Source organism: Rhinatrema bivittatum, chromosome 4, assembly GCF_901001135.1.
Source record: "Rhinatrema bivittatum chromosome 4, aRhiBiv1.1, whole genome shotgun sequence".
Taxonomy (NCBI): Eukaryota; Metazoa; Chordata; class Amphibia; order Gymnophiona; family Rhinatrematidae; genus Rhinatrema; species Rhinatrema bivittatum.
The window spans coordinates 274,613,568-274,627,594 of NC_042618.1; the positions used below are offsets into that span (position 1 = coordinate 274,613,568).

At 44.4% G+C, this 14,027-nt stretch overlaps 1 protein-coding gene across 1 annotated transcript in view; it reads left to right on the top strand.

Annotated features, from left to right (window-relative positions):
• The window catches only part of EFCAB6 (EF-hand calcium binding domain 6), a 958,412-nt gene that overhangs the window by 857,098 nt on the left and 87,287 nt on the right, over positions 1–14,027 (top strand). The window contains exon 23 of the mRNA XM_029597490.1: positions 7,266–7,415. Within this exon, the coding sequence (XP_029453350.1) occupies positions 7,266–7,415 (150 nt within the window). The remainder of the gene's footprint in view (positions 1–7,265; positions 7,416–14,027) is intronic.

Genomic DNA, 14,027 nt, shown 5'->3' on the forward strand with positions numbered 1-14,027 from the left:
CTTGTAGTCATTGTGGACATCTTTAGCTCGGTGTGCATCAGTAGTCAAAAAATTAAGTAGAGTCTGTGAATATTATAATGCCTCTGTATAAATATATAATACGACCACACCTTAAGTATTGTGTGGAGTTCCTGTTCCCTCTTATCAATAGATATATAGTAAAACTGGAAAAAGTACAAAGAGCAAAACAATATAAACATTGGTTAGCAACGCCTTTATTGCGACAGTTTTGTTCTATGTAAACCGACCTGATTCGATACTAGTATTGAGAATGTCGGTATATAAAAATCCGAAATAAATAAATAAATGTGTAACATTCACATGCTGGGTGAGGAAAATTTAGAGTTACACGTGTCAGTCCTGGCCCTGCCTACTCAATTTATGCACACCCTTCCCAGCTATTTAAATTCATATAGCTCCCTCTTGGCTTTTAAAATCTTCCTTTTTGGAGTTCACCTCATTTTATGTCTAGGAATAAGCAACATGTAATGGAAGTTCCCATAGAAATCTGCCAGGTATTTCCCAGTGATCTGGCTTGGAAGCAGACTGCCGGGTTTAATGGTCTTTGCTCTGATCCTAATTAGCAATATTGAAATATAGCGATTTTAACATACATATAATCAAATATCATCATTTTTTAATGTTAGAATTTTATTACAGATGTAATCTTCATACAGAATAAAATGAATATCGAATAAAACGCAACACTTCGACTCGAGAACCATAGAATTTCAGACGGTAAAGCATAGTAGTGATAATAACATACCCTGTTTCCCCGAAAATAAGACAGTGCCTTATATTAATTTTTGCTACCAAAGATGCACTAGGCCTTATTTTCAGGGCATGTCTTATTTTTCCATGAAGGAGAATTCACATACCGGTATATTGTTGAACAAAAAAATGAACTCGCTCCTCGAGGGCCTGCTCTCCCTGCCTCGGTGTCTGTATTCAACTACTTCTGCCTGCTGGGATCATTTTTAACTTGCTTCCTTTTCTCCATTGGGAAAAACTGAAAGGTGGAGGCTGCTGCTGACTCAAACCTAGAAAATGACCACTGATGTTACTGAATCCTGAGAGAACGGGGCGTTGAGCACATTGTCCATTTCCATCCATTCTTCTCCATTCATTTGTTGATCTTTGAGAGAATGCAGAAGAAAGGAAACTCAGACTAATCTGATTAATTTGATTCCTTCCTTCTTATAGCAATTTGTATGAGATTTTATTAATCTAGATGTCCAATTATATCACCAATATATAGGGCAGTTGCTGAACAAAAGAAAACAAAGCTTGCATTCTCTTCCCTTTTGGGCTTGCGTGCTCACAGAATCACAGATTGACTGAAAAAGAAGAGTGACGCTCTTTATACAGTAATTTTAAAAAATGCAAGCTGCGTCTACGGTAAGAAGCGCCCGTGAAGCGTTAGGCCCACGCAACCCATTTTACTGTATAGAGCGCTATACAGTATCCTGGGTGCGCTGGCCTAACACTTCACGGACACGCTGGTATCGGTATCTGTCATTTCAAATGACAGATACCGGTACCAAATGACATTTGAAATGACAGGTTCAAATGACAGGTTCAAATGACATTTGAAATGACAGGTACCAGGAAGTGGACGGTTCTCCTATGCTTGGGATTGCCAGTCCTCTCTCCTCTCCTCCCGAAGCAAGCAACGAAAGCAGAAAAAAAAAAAAAAGCGAAAAAGTGAAAAAAATAAAAGTTGCAAGAGAGAGAGGGGAGAGAGGACAGGCAATCCTACGGTATGCTCGGGATTGCCAGTCCTCTCTCCTCCTCCCGAAGCAAGGCGCGAAAAGCAGCCTTGCTCCGGGAGGAGGGGAGAGGACTGGCAGTGTACGGGAAAGCAACGAAGTGACTTACTTTTTTCACAGCCCTCCTCCGGAGACAGACATCGACTGACACTGATCGCGGCTCCCCTGCCTCCCGGAGGCGAAGATGGATGCCTGCACGGGCGAAAGCGGCCCCTGTGCGTGCGATTGGGCCGCTCAATGCGTGACGTCACGACATTTGGCATCACGGCATGTGACGTCACGCATTGAGCGGCCCAATCGCACGCACAGGGGCCGCTTTCGCCCGTGCAGGCATCCAACTTCGCCTCCGGGAGGCAGGGGAGCCGCGATCTGTGTCCGTCGATTTCCATCTCCGGAGGAGGGCTGTGAAAAAAGTAAGTCATTTCGTTGCTTTACACTGCCAGTCCTCTCCCCTCCTCCCGGAGCAAGGCTGCTTTTCGCGCCTTGCTTCGGGAGGAGGGGAGAGGACTGGCAATCCCGAGCATAGGATTGCCCGTCCTCTCTCCCCTCTCTCTCTTGCAACTTTTTTTTTTTTTGCTTTTTTGCTTTTTCGATTTTTTTCCACTTTCATTGCTTCGGGAGGAGGGGAGAGGACTGGGGCTGCCCCGGAGACCAGCACCCATGGACACAGCCAGGGCAGGTGAGCGGGGGCTGGGGGAAAGTTTGCCGCCTATCCTTACCCCTTCCTCTAACGCAGGGGTAAGGGTAGGCAGTAAGTTAGCAGGTTAAACACGCGGCAAAACGGCAGGGGCGCGCGTTACTGTATGGGAGGGAATACCGTAGCTAATTCGATCGTTTACATGTAATATGTGCTAGGTCTTACTTTCGGGGGAGGTCTTATATTTAGCAATTTGGCAAAAACTCTACTAGGTCTTATTTTCGGGGGATGTCTTATTTTCGGGGAAACACGGTAGTGGTGAATTTATCTGGTAAATTGTTGTCTTCTGCGGCATTATCTGCTTTAAATAAAGGATTGTCATTTATCCCCATTCAGCGATACGATTCTTTTTTAACACGGGTTGAAATCCAGAAGTTCTTTCGAAGAATTAGGTTGCGGGAAGTTTTTGGTGATCAGACACTCATAAATAGGGATAGATTACATAAACCATCTGGATGGATGCCCACGGTACCTCCGGGCCCTTTGGTGGTGGCGTTTGAGACCTTGGTTATTGATGAGTTAAGAGAGATCGATTGTAGAAAGGATATATTTTCAACACAATTGTACTAAGGAAGAACGGCTGGCTATTAAGTCAATACAGAATGATGATTCGATTGTTGTACAGCCGGCAGATAAGGGTGGTGTGGTGGTGGTATTAAACCAGCAACAATACCACAATGAAGCTATGCTGCAATTGAATGATGAGAGATACTATCGGGTACTAGAGATGGACCCAGTGAGGTGTTTACAAAACAAGGTGAATAAAATTCTTGAAGATGCATTACGCATTAAAGCGATAACTAAAAGGGAATATAGATACCTATATAGAGGTGTCCGGTGAGTCCCTATATTTATTTCGTTCCGAAGATACATAAATCTTTAATAAACCCTCCTGGGAGACCTATAGTATCGGGCATTGGTTCAATTTTCGAATCTCTAGCGAAGTTTATAGATAATTTCTTACAACCAAAAGTCAGACAAATCAAGTCATTTGTACGGGATTCTACAGATTTCATTACAGAATTAACACGAGAGGGACAAGATTTATGTGAAGGGATGTTAGTCATGACAGACATTACCGTCTTATATACAAATAAACCTCAAGAAAAAGTGGTAGAAATTATTGAAGAAATGATGGAACAGGAGGAGATGTCAGACACGCGAAGATCAATTATTATGGAGTTGACAAAAATAGTATTATTTGAATATTATTTCGAATTTCATGGCATCTATTATAAGCAGATTAATGGGATCCCTATGGGATCCCCAGTATCTCCATCTATGGTGTGTTTATATATGGCTAAAATAGAAGAAATGCATATTTATCTGTCCCCTTCATTTTAATATGTGAAATTTTGGAAATGTTACATTGATGACTTATTCTGGATTTGGCTTGGGGATGAGGAGTCACTAGAGATCTTCAAAGGATGGCTGAATCGGGTGGATGATAATTTGACCTTCACGTTACAAATTGAAAAGTGTGCTATTTTGTTTTTGGACATGAAAATATTTTGGGATAATGGTAGATTATCATCCACAGTATATGCAAAACCCACTCATAGGAATTCAATCCTCCATTTCAATAGTTTCCACCCCAGGAAACTAAGGGAATCCATCCCAATTAGTCAATTCCTGAGATATAGACGTCTTTGTCATTCAGTAGAGGAATATAAGAGGAAAGCACAATTTCTGAGTAAGAAATTTATTGCTAGGGGCTATCCCAAAAAGATTGTAAAACGGGCATTTAAGAGGGGATTATATGCCAATAGGGAGAACCTTTTAATCAAGAGTGATAAAACTCAGTTGGATAGATTGGTGTGCAGTATACCATATTCCTCCAAGGGATTGCTGATTAAAAAAATAATACTAAAACGTTGGGATTTACTGAAGTCAATTTCTGGATGCAGGGAACTACATGTCATGGATGTTCAGTATTTATTTTATTTATTTTTTATTTATTTATTTAGGTTTTTTATATACCAGCATTCATGAGCAGATCATATCATGCCGGTTTACATTAGAACGAGTGGTGCATAGAACAATAAAACTATAATAGGTGCATCAGGGTTGCAGTTACAATGAAACAAGGTAATAGAACTGGGAGAAGGAGAAAAGAGCAGTAAAGGGTTAAACATAAGTTAATAATTATTTACAGAGCCAATTGGCTACATTGCTTGGGAGGAAATGGAGGTGGTTAAGAGTTGTCTGGGAAGGCTTGTTTAAATAACCAAGTCTTCAATCTTGTATGTGAAAATACTAGGGATGTGAATCGTTTTAGGACGATTAAAATTATCGTCCGATAATTTTAATATCGTCTTAAACCGTTATGGAACACAATACAATACAGATTCTAACGATTTATCGTTATAAATCGTTAGAATCGTGAGCCGGCACACTAAAACCCCCTAAAACCCACCCCCGACCCTTTAAATTAAATCCCCCACCCTCCCGAACCCCCCCCAAATAACTTAAATAACCTGCGGGTCCAGCGGCGGTCCGGAACGGCAGCGGTCCGGAACGGGCTCCTGCTCTGAATCTTGTCGTCTTCAGCCGGCGCCATTTTCCAAAATGGCGCCGAAAAATGGCGGCGGCCATAGACGAAAAAGATTGGACGGCAGGAGGTCCTTCCGGACCCCCGCTGGACTTTTGGCAAGTCTCGTGGGGGTCAGGAGGCCCCCCACAAGCTGGCCAAAAGTTCCTGGAGGTCCAGCGGGGGTCAGGGAGCGATTTCCCGCCGCGAATCGTTTTCGTACGGAAAATGGCACCGGCAGGAGATCGACTGCAGGAGGTCGTTCAGCGAGGGTTCCGGCGCCTCGCTGAACGACCTCCTGCAGTCGATCTCCTGCCGGCGCCATTTTCCGTACGGAAAATGGCACCGGCCATACGCGTATGGCCGGCGCCATTTTCCGTACGAAAACGATTCGCGGCGGGAAATCGCTCCCTGACCCCCGCTGGACCTCCAGGAACTTTGGCCAGCTTGTGGGGGGCCTCCTGACCCCCACGAGACTTGCCAAAAGTCCAGCGGGGGTCCGGAAGGACCTCCTGCCATCCAATCTTTTTCGTCTATGGCTGCCGCCATTTTTCGGCGCCATTTTGGAAAATGGCGCCGGCTGAAGACGACAAGATTCAGAGCAGGAGCCCGTTCCGGACCGCTGCCGTTCCGGACCGCCGCTGGACCCGCAGGTTATTTAAGTTATTTGGGGGGGGTTCGGGAGGGTGGGGGATTTAATTTAAAGGGTCGGGGGTGGGTTTTAGGGGGTTTTAATGTGCCGGTTTTTCGATTTTTCGATTTTTCACGATTTTTAACGATTTTTCACGATATTTTACCCCCCCAAACGGCAACAATACGATTCCCTCCCCCTCCCAGCCGAAATCGATCGTTAAGACGATCGAGGACACGATTCACATCCCTAGAAAATACATACTTCAAAAGTAACATCCGGACCCATAAAGAAGGCGCTCCCTTAGTAACGCATTGGGATAATGCCCATCATGAGATTGCAGATTTAAGGTTTTGTGTGTTATCACAATGTGTAGATGGATTTCGAGGAGAAGTGATGAAATGGTTATGGCGAACAGAGCAGAAATTTATCTTTCAATGGTCGACTGTATACCCGTGCGGCCTCAATTCTGAAATTGAATGGACGGCATATTATGTTTAAAATATCTGGTGACTGTTGTGCCCCATTTAATGTAGTATGTAGTGAGTGTAAGAAAATCAAGGGGGTGTGTGGTAGCGATATTAGATACAGATAGTTGGGATATATGACTAAATATTATTTTGTTATAGTTGATTCAAGACATTATTGGAAGATATTTAGTGAATATACGAGACAAGTTGGTGATGTAAGACCCTACAGAGAGTGAGTAATTTGAAAGTGTAGTTAATATACATATTGGGTGATGAAATTTGTTGTAACTAATGATTGTATATATTATAGGAAGTGTTGGACACCAATGTAAGAAAAGTTTGAAGGTTCGGGACAACGGGGGATTGTTATTCTCATTGAGAGTGAAAGCACATATCAGAGGGTATTACAAAAGACAACCCCTGAAGAAGCCTGATTGGCAAAACGAGGTTCCTTGTTGGGAAGGTGGATTTACAAATTATTAAGAAGTGAAAGATGAATGTTGAAAATATCGAGTTTGTGAAGATCATGGATCTGAGTTGAGAGCCTCTAGAATACCCGTGTTCTGAATCAATCAACAATATATGTTGAAAAGTTGGGATATGGTGCAATAAAAATGTTGGGATGGGGTTTTAATTTATGTATTGTAATAATAGGATGAATGTGGATGGATGAATGTTTGTGTTGAATTTTAGGATATGGGGGTATTTATGGTTATTTATCAGGGATATTGGTGTATGATATATGGTGTCCATATGTTCCTTTAAAGATTGTTTAAAAATAATATAAAAAATTATAAATGTGTGATAAATTTCTGTATGAAAATTACATCTGTAATAAAATTCTAGCATTAAAAAATTATGATATTTGATTATATGTATGTTAAAATTGCTATATTTCAATATTGCTAATTAGTGTCCTTATGGTGTGATATTACAGTTATTAAGGACTGTTTGTAGCCTTTTGTGTTTTGTACCTTTGGTCTGATCCACCATGCTGCCACTTATGTTCTTAAATTAATGGGATTCCAATCTAGACCTCACACTATATAATTGATTCAATTGTAATTGCTGGAGAACATTGCTGTGTCTGTTATGCTATAAATATATAGTATACAATCTATTCTTGCCAATTTTATCAAATAGCATGTTTCCTTTTTAAATTGGTTAGATGAGTACTGGAATTGGGAGTCGCATATTTTTTGATGCTATGGTAAGAATTCAGCCCAAAGTCCGGCATTGTTGGAGATCACTGAGAAGATCTTTTCAATCATGTGATGAAAATGGTTTTGGATATATCAAAGTTCAAGATTTCAGACAGGTAATAATGTTATCTATTCACCACTGTATTTCAGATTGCTGTATGTTATAAGGGCAGCTTTCAAACTTTGTGCAGAAATGTAGAGTCTGCAGGCACTATTTATCCACCCCCTTTTACCCTCATCCCATGTGCCCTCATTCCAGAACCTCCTTTCTATTGAAAGAGGCCCACCTCCTGTGAATTGATAACTTGGGAAGTATTTAAATGTCTCCACGATATCTCCTCATTCCCTCCTTGCCTGCGGAATAAACATATGTCTAGATCTTTAAATCTGTCCCTATATACTTTGTTATAAAGACGTTTGACCATTTTAGTAGCTGTACCCTGGACTGACTATTCAGTTTATTTCCTTTTGAAAGTGTGTCTCCAGAATTATACACAGTATCCCAAATGACATCTCACCAGAGACTTTTACAAAGCAACATCACTCTCCTTTTTCCTGCTGGCTATTCTCCCTGCGGACCTAAATATTTTTATGTCTTTGCCATTGTGTTGCCTTAAGATCATCAAATATGATGTTCTCCAGATTCTGTCCTTGTTTTGTGCACATAATTTCAACCCATACTGTAGTACTTCCTTGGGCTTTTGCATTTAATCTTAGCTGCCATTTCTCAAGTTTTACAAGATCCCTTTTCGTGTTTTCCACACCTTTCAAGGTATCTAAACTGTTGCAGATTTTGGTATCATCTTCAAAAAGGCAAACCTTTCCTGATAGAAATTCTGCAACAACGCTTAGAAAAATGAGATAGGTATTGAAAGAAAAGGAAAAGCAAGACTACATTTCAGTCATTTAAAAAATGCATTTAAAAATGATCTGTGGTCAGTCTATGAGGGACCCTTTTTTGAAACCAGACCATGGCATCAATGACCTTATGATAGGATAATTAAAGGAAAACAAACCAGGAAAATAAGACTTGTGTAGTTAGAATGATCAGATACTTCAGAACAGACAAGAAAGCACCCAAAGACCCTGTTTTCTTAATTCATTTTGAGCCATATAATTATATTGCCTGTCACCTTCTAATCACCCATCAACCTCCAGCCCTTCTTCTCCTTCACAACATCATTGGAAAGCCTGTATTGATTCATTTATATTTTCCAGTGTCAACTTTTACTGATTCTGTTCTGACATACGGGAGAATTAGCTTCCAAAAGCTAGTCAAGAAATGTATTAAATGTATTAGTCCAATAAAAATGTATCACTTTACTTTTTTTTTTTTCTATTTGTTAACCATTCTGAGTACCCAAGAGGACTATAACGGCAACCACACTACTTTGAACAAACACTGGGTGTTGCGTTCGTCGGTTGCAGATGGCTGCGACCGCTCTGCCACACCTCTCTTTTACTCTTTTCCTCCTCCATTGGAAGAATGGCTGCCTCCACTGCTGTTTGCCGAAACCCTCAGCGTCTCCAAGCCAGCATGGGCGTCCCCAACTGCCATGCTTCTTCCTGAGGCCTTCTAGGGCACGCGCGCGCTGCCTACGTTTTTTAATACGTCATGGCGGCAATCTCAGGGGCGGCCCCACCGCATGACGTCAGTACCTCCGGGTACTTAAACCACCGCTCCGCTCCAATTGAACGAGTTAGCAAGAACTTCGTTTTTTCTATTCTGACCACTTCTAAGCTGCTCACTTGGATTCCTCACTACCTTCCGGAGTATTTCGCTACTACGGAAGCTCTGGGTACCCGCTTCCCGGGGGACTCTCACTTCTACTCGCCCTCCGGGGTTAATCTGCCTAACCTTAAGGACACCCGCCCCTCGGGGGTCCTGTCTGATTTCTTTCAGGAACCCTCGGCGCTCCTAAGTACTCGTTCCTCGAGGGCCTATTCAGCTCAGGGTATCCTGCGCCTCGGATCTCGGGTCCTTCTCTTCATTCAACTACCGAAGGAAGTTATCAGCACTGCTGCTCTGTGAGTATCACTACGCTCCAGCTCTCTTCATTCCACCCTTCAGGTTCATGGCCTATCCCTCGCTGCGGAACACTACCGGACCTTTGCTACAGCTGGGTGAGACCTTCATCTACAAAGACTGTCTGAGCTTACTGTGGTATCGCTGGACTACAGTACTGTCCATTCCTTGGGCAAGATTCTACTCACCAACTGCAGTATAATAAAGCTTTCTCTCCTCAGTGTCTGCTTACTAGAGTCTAGCCAATCGTTATGGTTCCCCACGGGGCCCCTCCCTGTGGGAGGAGTCATCACCACTTCGACCAAGTGTCCACAATATGCCACAAACCCAATAGATTGCTAACTCCACGGACTTGGCTCAGCTCACAGCCTTGCAGGCCATTCCTGGCCTAGCCCAGCAGATTACTGAGCAACAAAGGTCTCTGGAAAGTCTGACTGCTGCCTTCAGTCAGTTACATGCACAACTGAATACTTCGGCAACTCCAGTGAAAGAATTGCTGTCTCTGGTGGTGACTGTCAAGACCACTGTACCATTATCCAAGCCTACCCGCTTCACGGGTGAAGCACGAATGTGTAGAGGGTTTGTCAACCAATGCAGTATGCATTTTTCTTTGCAACCTACCCTCTTTCCCACAGAAGCTTCCAAGACCATCTATATCCTATCTCTACTTGAAGGAAGAGCCTTGGCTTGGGCTTCACCGTTATGGGAACGTGAAGATCCTATCCTGAATGACCTATCAGGATTTCTGAAACTTTTCAAGTCTGTCTTCAATGACCCAGCTCGCCAGACCATCACTGGTTCCGCTCTGCTTAATCTCCAGCAAGGTAATAAGCCGCTAACAGACTATGTGATTGAATTCAAGACTTTAGCATCCGAACTACACTGGGACACAGGATATTTAAGTGCTATCTTCATGGAGGGCATCAACTCTCGCTTAAAGGACGAACTGGTGGCTCGTGATCTGCCTGATACCCTTGAATATCTCAGGGGTAACTGGCTGGGAGAATAGACCGCCATATTTGAGACCGGACTGAAGAGGCTAAGAGTCCTCGGAAGCCCGTACCGGGAGCTAACCATCCTAAACCTGTGCCAATTGCCTCAAGCCTACCGTCTGTTCCCTTAGAAGATGAGCCTTTGCAACTAGGACGAAGTCATTTAATTTCTAAAGAAAGACGATTCTGCAAAAGCATGGGATTATGCATGTACTGTGGCCAATTGGGCCATGCCATCCAAACCTGTCCCATCTGTCCGGGAAACTTACAGGCCTAGGATCCGCAGGAGGACTCCTCCTAGGCCTCACCGCTCCATCTCCTCCATTATCTCTACCAGTCCCACTTATTTGCAGAAGCCCTGAGTTTCAGATCCTTGCCCTCATAGACTCCGGAGCTGGAGGAAATTTCATCTTAAAACGCTTAGCAGAACATCTACGGATTCCTACCACACCAATAGCTAAGCCATTGCTATTGTCTTCAATCCATGGGGAATCACTGCCTGGAGAGGTTTCGTTTATTACCCAGGCCATCTGCCTGCGCACCGGAGCTTTACATTCTGAAACCATCTCATTCCTCATATTGGAAAAGGCCATGCATCTGGTAGTACTTGGACTGCCCTGGCTACAAGATCATATCCCACAGTTTAACTGGGCAACGCTGGAATTATCCCGGTGGGGACCTGGCTGTCATGGCCGGTGTCTCGCAGAAGTTTTGCCGCTAATATGCATGCCTACTATACCAACTTTACCAGGTTTACCTCCACAATATGCCTCCTTCCAGGATGTCTTCTCTAAACAAGCGTCAGATGTACTTCCACCTCAAAGAGTTTTTGACTGTGCTATAAAACTGAAACCCAATACTGAGCCTCCAAAAGGAAGAGTTTACCCTCTTTCTGTAGCTGAGACTAAGGCCATGTCCACCTATATACAAGAAAACCTTCAAAAAGGATTTATCAGACCCTCCAAATCCCCGGCTAGTGCAGGAATCTTTTTGTGGGAAAAAAAGATGGCACCTTACGTCCCTGCATCGACTATAGGGGTCTGAATGAAATTACCATCAAGGACCGGTATCCCCTGCCCTTATTTTCTGAACTATTTGACAGACTCCAGGGAGCCAAAAGCTGGCCTTTGAGGAGTGGCATCCTTGGCTGGAAGGCGCACAACATCAGATAGTAGTGTACACCGATTACAAGAACTTGGAGTACCTCAGACATGCACAACGACTCAATCACCGTCAAGCAAGATGGTCACTGTTCTTTAACAGATTCGATTTCCTTCTGAAATATCATCCGGGAGAGAAGAACACCTGGACTGATGCCCTGTCACGATCCTTCTCCCCTCAGGATGTGCCTGACGAACCCCATCACATTACTGATCCCGAGAAAGTGGTTCTTGCAGCCACTCATGTTGTACCGCTGGGAGGAAGGTTGTGGCTAGAAATCAAAGGAAGAAGCTGTTGAAGTGGGTGCACGATTCCCGCCTGGCTGGCCATCCTGGACAGAGTCATATTTTGGCCATGTTACAGCGGTATTACTGGTGGCCAACCATCAAAAAGGATGTACAAGCTTATGTGAGTTCCTGCACTGTCTGCACCAAGCAAAAGCCACCAGCCGGACGTCCTTGGGGTCTGCTTCAACCCCTGCCAGTGCCAGATGAACCCTGGCCACATATAGCAACCGATTTTGTGGTAGACTTACCACTCTCCAATGGGAACAATACCATTTGGTTGCTTCTCCAAGATGGCACATTTTGTAGCCTTACCAGGATTACCTTTAGCCGTGGAGTTAGCAAGACTCTTCATCAGACATATCTTCCGCCTTCATGGAATGCCTAAGCATATTCTGTCTGACAGAGGAGTACAATTCACTGCTAAGTTCTGGAGAGCCCTATGTCAAAAGTTTGACATCTCATTGGACTTGACCTCCGCTCACCACCCTCAATCTAATGGACAGACTGAAAGAATGAACAGAATGCTTAAACAATTTCTTCAGTCCTACGATAATTCAAGACAGAGTGACTGGGCGGACTTGCTGCCTTGGGCAGAATTTGCTATCAACTCGCATCCTGCTACATCTATGGGGTCTTCTCCCTTCCAACTTGTCTATGGACAACAACCGCTTCTTCCTCTGCCAACTCCCTTATCAGTGGCTTCTCCTACTAGACAGGCCACTGCAGCAGAATTATCTCAGCTTTGGAAGCAAACAAAGGATCTACTCCTTAAAGCAGGACAGAAAGCAAAAAAGATCTACGATGCTCACCATCGAGAGGCACCTCAGTTTCAGCCTGGAGACAAAGTCTGGCTGAGTACCAAGTTCCTCCATCTTAAACTACCTTCAGCACATTTTACACCTCGCTAAATAGGACCCTTTGCTATCCTTCGGCGCTTGGGAGATCTGATGTACAGTCTGAAACTACCCCCATCAATGAGAGTACGTAACATCTTCCATGTCTCTCTGTTAAAACCCTTGATGCTCTCAGAGTTCTCTAAGAAGACCCCAGAACCCACTAACCTGGACTCGGAGGACGATATTGGGCATGCTGTAGATGACATCTTGGATGTCCGCAAGAGAGGCAAGATGTGGGAATACCTCATCTCCTGGGAGGGTTATGGACCAGAAGAAAACTAATGGGAGCCTCTGGCCAACATCATGGATAAAGACATGGTACGTCAATTTCATCTCGCACACCCTCGAAAACCCAGACCACCAGGAAGAGGTCCTGGAGAGGGTCCTTTGAAAGGGGTTATTGTTGCGTCCGTCGGTCGCAGATGGCTGCGACCGCTCTGCCTCACTTCTCTTTTACCCTTTTCCTCCTCCATTGGAAGAATGGCTGCCTCCGCTGCTGTTTTCCGAAACCCTCGGCGTCTCTGAGCCAGCATGGGCGTCCCCGTCCACCATGCTTCTTCCTGAGGCCTCCTAGGGCACATGCGCACACTGCTTACATTTTTTAAATTGTCATGGCGGGAACCTCAGGGGTGGCCCCACCGCATGATGTCAGTACCTCCGGGTATTTAAACCTCCGCTCCACTCCAATTGAACGAGTTAGCAAGGACTTCGGTTTTGCTAATATGACTGCTTCTAAGCTGCTCGCTTGGATTCCTCACTACCCTCCGGGGTATCTCGCTACTACGGAAGCTCTGGGTACCTGCTCCTCGGGGGACTCTCGCTTCTACTCGCCCTCCGGGGTTAATCTGCCTAACCTTAAGGACACCCGCCCCTCGGGGGTCCTGTCTGCTTTCTTTCAGGAACCTCGGCGCTCCTAGGTACTCGCTCCTCGAGGGCCTATTCAGCTCAGGGTATCCTGCGCTTTAGACCTCGGGTCCTTCTCTTCATTCAACTACCGAAGGAAGTTATCAGCACTGCTACTCTGTATCACTACGCTCCAGCTCTCTTCATTCCACCCTTCAGATTCACGGCCTATCCCGCACTGCAGAAGACTACCAGACCTTTGCTACAGCTGGGTGAGACCTTTATCTACAAAGACTATCTGAGCTTACTGTGATATCGCTGGACTACAGTACTGTCCGTTCCTTGGGCAAGATTCTACTCACCAACTGCAGTATAATAAAGCTTTCTCTCCTCAGTATCTGCTTACTAGAGTCTAGCCAATCATTGTGGTTCCCCACAGGGCCCCTCCCCATGGGAGGAGTCATCGCCACTTCGACCAAGAGTCCACAATATGCCACAAACCCAACACTGGATTGGTAGGATT